Consider the following 13,094-nt stretch of genomic DNA (forward strand, 5'->3'; position numbering starts at 1 on the left):
CTTCTTTTTCAATGACATATTAATTCAACATGCCAACCATAAACATCTTTTCTCCAAACAACACCAGCCCTAATTTTCTAAACATCACATTATATTTTCAGGTTTTACTCTCCTAGAGTCCATGGAGAACATTATGAACAGTCTAATATCATGAGGCTTTGCACAAGAGAAACACGCAAACATCTCGATCATCTATTATTTTGTGTCTAGCTCTTCTTTGTAAGGCATTCCCCAAATAATGCTGGATCTAATCTACTATTGATTTAGGGCATCACATAGCCTACTAGTCTTTGGCACAATGTAATGTTATAATATTGATTATTAATTTAAAATATCATTCATTTCTTTAAATACCCTATACTTCATAGACTCCTAATATAGCATTTCACTAAAGCAGATATTCTTTTCCTAATTTTGATAGTAAAAAAAAGATGGGAAACTGAGGTTGGATAACAAGATATACATAGTACATCATGGTTAATTACATTACATCCTTAAATACTGTTCTTGCCACAAGAAGGTAAGGTATGCAAATACAAATTAGCTTGATCTAGCTATTCCACAATCATATTTCAAAATATGTTGCACATGATAAATATGTGTTATACAGTTTTACTTACTGCATTAAATAAGTGAATATTCACAAAGGAGTTCAAATTCAACGAATATCCCAAAGACATATCTGGAAAACCTCAAGGGTACAAATCAGAAAGTTTTATTCCCTCCACTCAAGGCTCATGCTTATTTTTGCTGCTATGTTATGGACTAAATAATGCATATCCTTGCACATTTTGAGGCAAATTTAAGGTACATTTAATGGCATGTCCCACCCCCAACACGTAAAGGATTTTTTTTCAGAGTAGGTATTCTCAGTATAAATTTGGGGGCTTCCTTATTCTCTAAGCCCCAAACCATCTTGTGCACACATACACATGCACACCTTCACACACACACACATACACTATCCACCACTGAAATAGACTGTCATGAAAGCAACTTCAGAGTGGGCTTCTTCAGACAGATACTGTTAAATGACAGCAGAGAGCCCTAAAATCTCTCACCGCTCTATAGCACATTTCCTGGCAGACAGCCTTCAGAAGGCTTTCATCTTTACATTAAAGACACTGGAGGAACTCAAAGAGAATCACTTGAAAGCTCACAAGGAGTTCTGACAAACTTTTGCCCAAGGCAACTGCTTGATAAACGAGCATTAACAACACACCATGTATATATGCATAAAACTGAGAAATCTATAAACCTAAAATAATAACATTGCTCATTTTAAAATAATCATGCATTGGAAGCTCCACTGTCCAGAAAACAAGCCCAGTGATTACACTGGACTTATTTACAGCCATCTGCACATTGAGGACTGAAGACTGGACAATAAGATAATAAGCCACACCTGTTGGATTGTTTAGGCAATTGCAAACACCAGCTGAGATAGTAATTAAAAGTAATGTTCCATCACAGCCTACCTGGGGTGTTCAACAGCCTGGACATCCTGCAGAAGTAGGAGACATACTGTTCGCAGTACTCAGCGCTGCTGGTGATGGCACTGATCTGGTCCATGGAGGCGCTGTAGATGAGCTGTGTCACAGAGTACTTTTCTGGGTTGTAGCCTACCACTGTCGTCTGCATCTGTAAGTCATGAGACACTATGGTCCACACCTTGTCCTCTGTGGGCAGAGAAATAATTAAGACGGTAGCTCATTAGTGCTCCAGCGCTTCTTCAAATGTCAGAAGATAATTGAACCAGATTTTAGCTGTTATTTTCATTAAACAGGTATAAAACTGAGTTAGAGGGAGCAATCCTGACTGCATTTTAGAAAAAAAGGGAGTTTGCTGTGTGCGTGTTATATGCATATGTGTTATATGCATGTAGGTGTTATGTAGGAGTTGTATGCACGTGTAGGTGTGTGTTGTGTGTTTTGTGCATGTGTGTATGTGTTTGTGTGTGTATGTCTGTGTGTGTGTGTGTGTGTGTGTGTTTATGCCTGAAAGTGCAGAAGAGGACCATGTCAAGTGTTTTCCTCAATCATTTTCTACTGTACATAAAACAAATGCTTTTGTAGTATTGATCTATTTACACAGCCAAGATCTGATGACTTTTTTTCTTTCATCACTTAATTGCAATAAACTCACAAGTAAAAACATCACTCTGCTAGATTAAAAGAACCACTCAAATACTTGCCCATTCTCAAAGTCTGTAATCTGAGTAATTTATTGAGAATAGATCTATAGAGAGTAGATGTTCTATCTGAGTATCTATTCAATGGCCTCTCTGAAGCAATGGAGCTTTGCTCATTATAAGTTACATTTTTATTTATTTATCTACCACAAAAGGGAAAAAAAATAAATCTATGGCAGGATTGAAGCCAGGAAAACAATTAACATTACATCATCTTCCAAAACCTTGTGCCCCTTGGTCTGTATTTTATCCTTCCTTGTCACTTAGCATTACCTTCCCACGATCATTTTCTTCTAAATGTTATACTGCACACCCACACATACAGCTGTTCACATACATATGTAGACACATTACAGTCCAGGATCCACATATGAATGAGAAGATATGTTTTTTTTCTTTTTCTTTGTTCTTCGAGATTTCTTGACCTTGGTTAATATTATACACTGAAAGTTCACCCGGTTTCCTAAATTTTTACATTTCAAAACATTCCAGCAATTTCTATGTGAATCACACCTATATTATCTCAACTGGCTTTCCGAGACAGGGTCTCTTACTGAGCCTGAAGCTCACAGTTTTTATAGGCTTGGGCACCTAGCAAGTTCTAAAGATCTGCCCATGTGTATGCCCAGTGGATTTGCTAAAATATACAGCCATCCCCATCTTTTACATGGGTGCTAAGGATGTGAAATCAGGCCCTCCTCCTTTCATAGAACAATGCCTTAGCTGCTGAGCTATCTTCCTAGCATTCCCAGTCCTCTTATCTCAGACCTATGTTCTGCCTATAAGAACAAAGTAGAAAAATGATATTTTTATTAAAATAATGAAAGATCTTTTGCTAACAGAAAAGAGTATCATTTCTGGTTGGGATTTTGACATCAGTCTGGAGGTCCAGTGTGAAGCTCATCATTCAAAGTCATCCTCATTTTGAAACGTATCACTTGCCTTCTGGTAACTCAATCCTTGGCTCTTTTCAAAGTGACCTCCAGTCCACCAAACCATAACCCTTCCTGAAAGCTGTTTGCTCTTAACAGAATATGCATCATCCCGGTCTTGCGAACAAATGCTCTTTCTGGGAAATGATACATTTCTTTTTCTGCGATTGAAATGTCTGTACAGTGTAGAGCGAGGTGAGAGAATGATTATCATTGTGTTTGGGAAGCTGGGAGTCTCAGAGAAGAAAAAGTAGAGTTGGTTATAAGCTACATAAAATTAAATTAGCTAAAACTCCTTCTCTATTTGAATTTTAATTGAAAATATCATGAAGAACCCAAGACAATATCTTTGTTTTGAAATGTTGACCCATGCTTGAACTTAATACAGTGAATAAAACTCTCCAGAACAAGATGCTATGCCCTGTACCAAATACCACCATTAAATACTATTTGCTATTAAGAGAAGAAATTGGAGTCTGTGAAGAAATGACTGATTCCTGGGATAAAAATGAACACGTTGAAAGGAGAGCTAGGGACAACCTATTATTCCAGAAACAAATATGCCATTGGATAGTGAGGCAATTCAAATGATAATGTAAGAAGCTAATCATGGTGTGTATGCCTGTAACCCTAGAGCTATGGAGGTCAGAGACAGAAGGATTACTTGGACTTAACTGTCAGCCAAGCTTCAGGTTCAGGGAGATATCCTATCTCAAGACAGTAAGGAAGAAAGTAATAGGTCAGGACAGGCAGTGTTCTCCTCTGGCCTTCATGTACACAACACAACACTAATACACACACACACACACACACACACACACACACACACACACACACTTTTTAAAAAAAAAGTGGTTAACCTGCACCTAGAGGCTTTGTAGGTATGGTTGTTGTTTTATGTGTGTGTTAGTAGATGGCAAAGAGGAGACATACTATGTCTATGCTCAGTTTTCTAACCTATGAACATCTGAATGATTAGTATTCTAAATGTTAGTGGCCTAGTGGCAGAAAAGATTAAACAGAGATAGATGACCACCACTATATACCAGGGGGCCCAGACAGGGAGCTATCCTAAGAAGACCACTAGTCCCAGGATGGGGAACAATCTTGGGACTAGAAGAACCACACCCGAAACTTGGGCATTAGGCAGGAATATGCCCCCAACAGGCTGCCGTTTGAAGGGGTCATTTGGCTGTGCCCGGTGAGAAATAAGCTTAACCACCTACCAAACTAGCAGCATGGTGCCTGGACAGTGAGTTAGCCTGAAATGACCACCAGTTTGGCGCTGTGCAGGCCTTGGGAGGTAGACCATACGTGAGATGATCCCTGCCTGGTGCCATAATTCATGAGTGGGGCATCATACTCCAGAGAGCACTCCTCAGATGACCCTAGATACTCAGAGACTCTAGGTGACACTAAGAGGAGCAAGTAAGTGGTGGGAAAATGGAAGATAAAGAGAAACAAAAGCATGTGGACACAACGAAGAGAGGCAGAACTGGAGACTGGAGAGCAGTGGGGAACTGCCTGATGTGAGTAGCTGGCAATGCCATCTAGGACCATGGTGGGGTCCTGGACATTGTTGGAGATATGGCTTTAGAACAATGAGGTCAGGAGACCTGCTCCTGCCCCTAGCCAGCTCCAATACTCAGAAGAGTGCCTTCTCCCCAACATTGTGGGACTTGCTGGTAGGCCACCAAGGATACAAATGTGGGAGAGCTGCCCCTAACACTCATTTCCTATGCAGTGGCATGTACAAGGAAGAGATACCATCTTCCTCCCTCACTCCTCATCACTCGTGGCTGGTAGGAGATCTGGCCCTGGAGTTATGAGAGCAGGATCACTGGCCCTGACCCTCATGAGCTGCAGCACTTAGGAGAGCAGGTTCTGAACCTCACATGGGCAGCATAGTAGATCTGACCCAGCTGGGGAGGAATTCGGGGAGGAAGGAGGAGGCAGGTAAGCCAGCCCAGAGTATGGGTGTAGAAGAATCATCCCTGACTCTTTTGGGTGGTGGCATGGACCAGAGAGAGACTCCCTACTCCCCTCCCTTCCTTCTTGCCATCTAAAGCAGGTAGGAGAGCAGGCCCTGGGGTCATGAGAGTGGGAGCACTGGCAATGTCCTGCACCAGCTTCAGAACTTGGGAGATCAGGCCCTGCACATTACCTGGAAAGCAGGGTAGAGTTGGTCCTGGTTTTAAGGGTTGTTAGTGAGCCAGCCTGGAGGGCATGAGAGCAGGAGGGCTGGAGGGCTGACCAGCTCAAATAATTCTTGGGCCTAGATTCAGGGCTTTGAATTGGCCCACCACAACATCTACCCCAAGGATGAACTACTGGAGTGCATGAAGGAGCCTGTCCTATAGATGCAAAACTAGAGGATCTCTATGATACAGAGGATATCCTTGGGGAGTCCCAGTGAGGTTTCAGAGCAGCAAAAGCCAGAAAATTCATACCAGACCAAGGAGTCATTGCAATGAACATTTGTAAGCAAAGAAGTGTAGACAAAAGGGTATACTGTAGAACACACTATGACACACTACAGCTTCGAAAATGAGAATTTTTTTCTCTGTTGAGGGTGTTGCAAGGGTGAAGAGTAGGTAAGGGGGAGGGAGAGATAATTGGGATTGAGCCACATGAAATGAAATTCACAAAGAACCAATAAAGGTTTTTTTTTTTTAATTTAAAAAGATAAAAGAGAATGGTTAAGTTTGATGTAGGTAAAGGCAATTAGAATAATGAAAGAAAATTTAAAACTTTAAGTAAAATCTACACATATTAAACCTGTAATAAAAGCTGATATTGGATATCTTAAAGAAATTTCTTATCCATACCAAAAAAAATAAAATAAAATTTAACCCATACCTACCTTTAACACTACATAAAAACTTAACTTCATTTGGCATACAGTCTTAAGAAAAACATTGATCTAATGAAACATAAAGTAATATTTATATTATTTTTAAACAAGGCAAAAAATGAGGGTACTGTTATGGTAAAAAACCACATACATGTGAGTTTGTTAAAATTAAACTATCTTCTTCATTGAAATACCAGAACTTAAGTAAAAAGTTAAGCCATGGATTAGAAGAGATATTTGTAAAATATGTATCTTACAAGGATGAGCACCCAGCTATAGTAAAAGTATTTGTAAATTCTAATAGAAACAGAAATAATACAAAGGAAACAACAGGGATACATATTTTTACAAGTGGGTCAGAAAAATGGGATACTAACATATGGGGAAAAACACCTATGCTGTAACCAGGGTAACACAAATTAAAGCTATAGAAATTTTACTTTGTGGTTGTCAGACTTCCAAGGATAAAATGTTTGATCTTACACAGTCAGAATGCCCAAGATCAATACAACAAGCGACAAGACATTCTGGCAAGAATCCTGGGAAAGGGGAACACTTAAGATTGTTGGTGGTAGTGCATGTTGGTATAGCCATTATGAAAATTAGTGTGAAGGTTCCTCAAATGGTTGATAATAGTTCTACAACAAGATCCAGTTATACCACTATGGGGCATATAGCCCAAGGACTCTACATCCTACTGCAATGACACTTGTTCATCCTTGTTTATTGCTGTTCTATTCATAATTGCCAGAAATTGTAAATATTCAAAATGCCCATAAAGTGATGAATCGACAATGAGCATGTGATACATTTTTAATTAATTAATTAATTAATTAATTTTAAACTCAAAATTTTATTCACACCTGCCTCATCCATCCTCCACATCCCATACCTCCTCCCCACTCCCTGTCCCCACAAGGATGTCCCCACCCGAAATCCCCTACCCCACCAGACCTCTAACTCCCTGGGGCCTCCAGTCTCTTGAGGGTTAGATGCATCTTCTTTGACTAAAGCCAGACCCAGCAGTCCTCTGCTATATATGTGTTGGGGCCTCATATCAGCTGTTGTATGCTGCCTGGTTGGTGGTCCAGTGTATGAGAGATAACAGGGGTCCAGGTTAATTGAGACTGCTGGTCCTCCTACAGGGTCACCCTCCTCCTCAGCTTCTTCCAGTTTTTCCCTAATTCAAGTGCAGGGGTCAGCAGCTTCTGTTCATTGGTTGGATGCAAATATCTGCATTTGACTCTTTAAGCTGCTTGTTGGGTCTTTTGGAGGACAGTCATGATAGGTCCCTTTTTGTGAGCGCTCCACAGTTTCAATAATAGTGTCAGGCCTTGGGACCTCCCCTTTAGCTGAATCCCACTTTGTGCCTGCCACTGGACCTTCTTTTCCTCAGGCTCTTCTCCATTTTTGTCCCTGCAGTTCTTTCAGTCAGGAGCAATTCTGGGTCAGAGTTTTGACTGTGGGATGGCAACCCCATCCCTCACTTGATGCCCTGTCTTTCTATTGGAGGTGGACTCTACACGTTCCCTCTCCCCACTGTAGGGCATTTCAGCTAAGGTCCCTCTCTTTGAATCCTGAGTGTCTCTCACACTGCTGGAGTAGGAAGTAAAATCAATCCCACCCAGCTCTGAAACTCGTAAGTTATTATAGTGACTTATTGCAAGATATACCCACCTGTACTATGGAGTCACTTTTTGATTGAATTTAAAGCTTACACCATGGTAAAGAACCCATGCCTGATACTGTTAATGAGGCCAAGAACTTAAGACCAGATAGGTTATGGGCCCTATATAGAGACCTACTATTAGTCTGCTAAATCATCATAACACTACTATTACTCCTAATGACAGATTACTATATCCACAGATTAGTGCACTTGTCAACCCTCATCAGAGAAATTTCTGCATCAGATGGTAATTAACAGAGTCTCCTAAGAAGACACTGTGCAGAAAGGAAGAAACTTTTGAATACTCAACTCTACATTGGCTGTCAATATTAAAACCCCCCCTGCTCAAGGCTCAGGGATCTACCTGGAAGTCAGGGTACAAACACTATGAGATCCAGAGGTGGTCAGGGCCTCTTTAAGAAAAAAAACATTTTCAAGACCCAATAGGAAAGATGTCTACCAGAACCTACAGTGACAATGCACACAAGCTAAAGTGAGAAAAAAATCTCAGCACAGATGTAGGGAAGTGAGATTAAAGTAACCAAGAAACTGTTTACAAGTGATAGCCATTGGGAGAGGAAAAATCAGTTTTCTTCAATGGAATGACACTGTGTATATCAACCATGTTCCAGGGCAAGTCCTATACTCAGGAGTAGTTGCTCCAAACTAATTGGAGTCTGGGCTTTTATTCCTATGTTTTACTTGTTTGTTTCTGAGAGAGAGAGAAAGAAAGAGAGAGGGTGGGAAGGAGAGAGAGACAGAGACATAAAAACAAAAAGATTGAGAGACAGAGACAAAGAGATACACAGAGAGAACATGAAGTTGGGAGAGTGGAAAAAGATCTGGGAGAGTTGGGAGACAGAAAATGATATATTTTTTTAAATTCATAATAATTCTTTAAAGATAGAAAATGGCTTCATCAGACAGGCTTGTTCCACGTTTGTGAGATATTTTCTTAATTAATGATTGCTATGGGTGCGCCTAGATTACTGTGGGTAGCATGGTGCTTGGGCAGCTGGTCTTGGGTTTTATAAGAAAGCAGGTTGAGCATGCCATTGGGAGCCAGTAAATACATTTCCTCCATATCTTCTACTTCAGTTCCTGCCTTATCCTTCCTGGGCTTCCATCAGTGGACTTGTGACCTGTGATATATAAGCCAAATAAGCCCTTCCTGCCCAACTACCAATCTGCAGGGTAGCAGTATCCAGAATTATTACAACTTGTCAGTAACTAAAAACTTTGAAGATGCACACATCTTACAGTAACAATTATTTCTAATCATGGATGCTGGAAACACTACCGAACATTTTATATAAGAAAATATATTGTAATTACTCTTTGGTATAGTAAATTAAAAAACAGAAACCTTAAAAAGGAATTTCTATTAAAAAGGAATTTAAAAATAAACAATTAAAATTATACAATTGCATATGAGAATGTATTTTAACATAGATTAACTGAGAGTTTTAATCAGTGTAGGCTAACTTTGAAATAAAAAGATTGAAGATAAAATACAAATAAAAATATAAACATAGCTGTAGTACACAAATCTGTGTATTTACAGTGTAATGACATAATAAAGTTTAAGAACATAGAGTATCAGTAAAATACTCTAAGAATTAAGAAAGCAGAGAAGGCTGATTGACAAATCTTAATTTTACATTTCTTGTTATATTTCTTAGTTTTGGTTTTAACTGTGTTCTGAAGAATCTGAGGCTCTCTGATCTCTGATAGCACTGGGTTTACATGTTGTGCACATACATACATGTAGGAAAAGCATACATGCTCAAATTAAAAATAAGTTAATCTTTAAAAGAAAAAAGAAAAAAACATAAAAAAATAATGTATACCTGATTTTAAATACATTTTATATAAACGTTCATGTACACAAACTTAATTAGCAAACAGTAGTCATTTATAAAACCCATGTGTAGTTTATTGGAAATTAAAATTTTTCTGTAATCACATCTAGTTCTTAGAATAATTCACATTTGCAAACTATTTTATTTCACACAATGCTGTAATAGATGGGTTTTAGTCATTTATAATTGGATTCATTTGAGAATATTACCAATCTTCCAGGTACGTAAGTTCATTATAAAGTAAGTCACAGGTAATAATTTTGTTTGGAAGGATTTTCAATATTTATGAACCTGCTGTCTTAAATCATGATAGACTTGTCATTATTTTTTACTTTCCTCCCCTGATATGTATTGTGTGAGCCCTGTAAGAGTTCCTGTAGGTCCAGGCTCTGGAGTCTATAGTATAGCCAGCTCTGGATGTTTGAGCAGGCCATAACCCAGCTATGTGCATCACTCAGGTGGTGTGAGCAGCTTTAATCACGTGTGGAAAAAAGAGGTATGTAAAGCAGATGGGTCTCTGTGGGAAGCAGCGAGGAAATGAGTTCCCAGTGCAGATAATGTTTCCGCAGGTGGTGGGAAACGGTGATGAGTTTTCGGCTCACCATTCCAGGCCAAAGATGGATGATGCATCAAATGCCGAGAACAAGCATAAATAACCGGGGCTCACTCTCACCCATCTGAAAAACAATTTGGAATTTATGTCTCCTTTTTTCTTTCTAGGATGCTGTTAGCTATTTGTTAATGGTTTTGTTCTATTGGGGAGGCTGTGAAATTCTTTCCCACTACAGCTGGAGTTGTTGACTCGACTCTTACATCAACAGGAGCCAATCTTCCCTTTTGTTTCCTCCATGGGTAAACATGTCTTTTGTGACTATTTGTCAGTCAAGAGCTTATCTATCACTTGTGTGATGGTGCATGCCTACAATCTCAGACCCAGAGAGGCAGAGGCAGGGGGAGCTTGAGTTCGAGGCTATCTGATCTATATGGTACAACTTTATTTCAATCCAATAAGAAGGGAGTTCAGTGGAAACTATATAAAGAGTTTCAGGTCTCGCATGACAAGTGATGCCCCTCTTTGTTGCTTATACTTGAGGGCAGTAACTAGATCTTGATCAAATCCATCCTTGGAGATTAAGGAAGTATCACTTCTAATCCTTGGCTAATGGTACCTATGGATCTTTAAATATTCCTCTCATTATTTACGAATGTATTAAGTTAAAATGTACAAATTTTGTTGGAAAAATGATTATTCCATTACTCCAAATATCAACTCCTCTATGTTAATCCCTAGCTGCATTTCAAAGCTAAGCTTCCAAGGTAGAGTGCCTTTGTCTTGTTCTTTCCTCTACCTAGGACATCTTTCTCCTAAGAGGATTCCTGTGGGGTGGTGGGCTGTGAGAAGCGGCTGGGTGCTTGGTTGAGCATGAGCTTGGAACCCTGGAACCTTATAGGACTGCAGGAGTTCAGCTCTGCTCTGAGCCCTAGTTCTTTTCATTTAGCTTCAGCCCTCCAACAACCCCTCCCACAGAGAGGTCTATGGCCAACAGTCAGGAGGAACAGGCCTCAGGCCCTAGAGAGATTTATATACTAACAAGGTACCTGAAGGCCAGAGGGTGGAGCCAATTAAGCATTCTTCCCCAGCCCCTCCCTTCTCTCTCCCTCCCTATGTAACTCAGGTCTGCCCTTGGTTTGGGGGGAGGGGTGCATCCAGATCCATCCACCATCAGCCATGACATTAAAACATGTAAAAACCAATGGACTTTCTCGTGTCATTGGGACCTTGCATGAGGAACAAAGGAGCCACAGCAGCCATGCCCAACTTCCAGCATGGAGGAACCCTCAGCGTTTTCCCAACAACTACCTACAGATTCCAATGCTTCCTCTTTTACATCTACAAAGTCCAACCTTGGCTCTTGTTTTCAATAATGCCCATGCATCCCATCCACCTGACACACTTAAATGTATCACCTGCCATGTCCTTTACCATGTCACATTTAACCTACTAGTTAGGTACACAATTACCACCCTCTGGGATGGCCCATCAATACTTCATCATGGAGCTTGTTCTTATTGCCTGTCTTTTCCTATTCTGTGGTCAAAATTTGGGTTATTATTGTATAAATTTAATTTACTCTTATCTGGTATCTAGAATGTTATCATCATGATAGTGTTCAAATCAGTGAATATTTTGCCAACAGCAGGCCTCTTCTCTATTTAATATCCAGGAAATCCCTCTATTATTATCAGAGAGTCCCATGAAATACTCAAGTATAGTTTGTAGAATTACAGGTTAAAACAAACAAACAAACAAACAAACAAACAAATCCAACCAACCAAACAGAAAATCTGTATAGATGATATGATGAAAGTATTTTGAACTTCATAATTTGATAATAATTTAGATCCAGAGATTTCTGTAGTTTCCAATGCCTTACAATATCTATAAGACTTTGAACTGAAAGAATATATGAAAGAACAAAGCCAAACCATGACTCAGATGCAATGCCTTTGCTGTCGCCATCAGCATTTTCTTTCTTTAGTTGATAACATTGGTGCTCGTGTGCATCTTTCTTTCCTCTTTACAGTTAGGCCAAATTGCAAGTATCTGAGCTCTATCCTTACACAGCACACACTAATTCATGTAGTGCCACTGTGCATGAATATTGGGATTGGTCAAATAGTTATGGCATGAAGTAAAACAACAATGACAGAGTGACTTCAAAAGAAAAGTGCATCTCAGAAAACTGCTAGAATAATCCAAGCAATAGCATTTAGTGCACCACACACTCTAAACCACTCTAACGCAGGCCAAGTTCTTGGGTATGTGTCAAATATCAGTAAATGGCCACTTGATTGTGGAGGAGCTTTATTTTTCGGTTGGCAGTTCAGTCAATAAGCCTACATGAGAAATTACACCTGTCCTTGCTTCCATGTGTAAAGCTTTTGTTATGGTTGGGAACCCCTGCTGAGATTTCTAGATACTTGTATTCCAGAACAATAAATTGGGCAGGGATGAGGTGATAAAGACGGATGCAGATACAATTTATTAAGGAGAGAAGTCCCAAAGGAGGAGGCAGTCCAGAGATAGGATAAAGGTTAGAAGCTCAATGGTTTGGAAGTTCTCAGAAAGAAAACATCCTTGCACTGAACATTCTGACTGACTGACTGACTGACTGACTGACTGACTGACTAGAACTTCAGTGATTGTGGTGCATGGAACCAGAGCCAAATTACCCTGAGCTCTTAGTCCACTAATAGTTACATGTTACTAACTCTTCTTTAACTTTTGGAATGTTAAACAGGTTTGTAACTTCCATAGACCTAAAGGCCTACACTGTTAATTCGACAGCACCTGTAGCCTATAGTAGAGGGTTTCCCTACTCTGTTACAAACCATCTGCTTGGTGTTTCCACCAGTGAACTTGAAATGCATCTTGATTTATGATTTCCTTCGTGCTGTCACTATAGAAAACTTCATGAAACTGTTACTGTAATATTGGAACACAGTATTTAGGGTCACCTGAGTCTGTTCCTGGACCATGTTTTCTAGTATTTGAATCCAGAATGAACTTTTATTTCCTTTGAGG

At 39.7% G+C, this 13,094-nt stretch overlaps 1 protein-coding gene and 1 non-coding gene across 2 annotated transcripts in view; one reads left to right on the forward strand and one right to left on the reverse strand.

Annotated features, from left to right (window-relative positions):
• Cntnap2 (contactin associated protein 2) overlaps positions 1–13,094 on the reverse strand; it is a 1,965,545-nt gene that overhangs the window by 699,473 nt on the left and 1,252,978 nt on the right. The window contains exon 13 of the mRNA XM_034518882.2: positions 1,479–1,679. Within this exon, the coding sequence (XP_034374773.1) occupies positions 1,479–1,679 (201 nt within the window). The remainder of the gene's footprint in view (positions 1–1,478; positions 1,680–13,094) is intronic.
• LOC117721102 (small nucleolar RNA SNORA17) lies at positions 3,983–4,114 on the forward strand. The gene has a single exon (XR_004608376.1). It is a non-coding gene; the product is annotated as a small nucleolar RNA SNORA17 (small nucleolar RNA).

This window comes from Arvicanthis niloticus, chromosome 15, assembly GCF_011762505.2.
Source record: "Arvicanthis niloticus isolate mArvNil1 chromosome 15, mArvNil1.pat.X, whole genome shotgun sequence".
Taxonomy (NCBI): Eukaryota; Metazoa; Chordata; class Mammalia; order Rodentia; family Muridae; genus Arvicanthis; species Arvicanthis niloticus.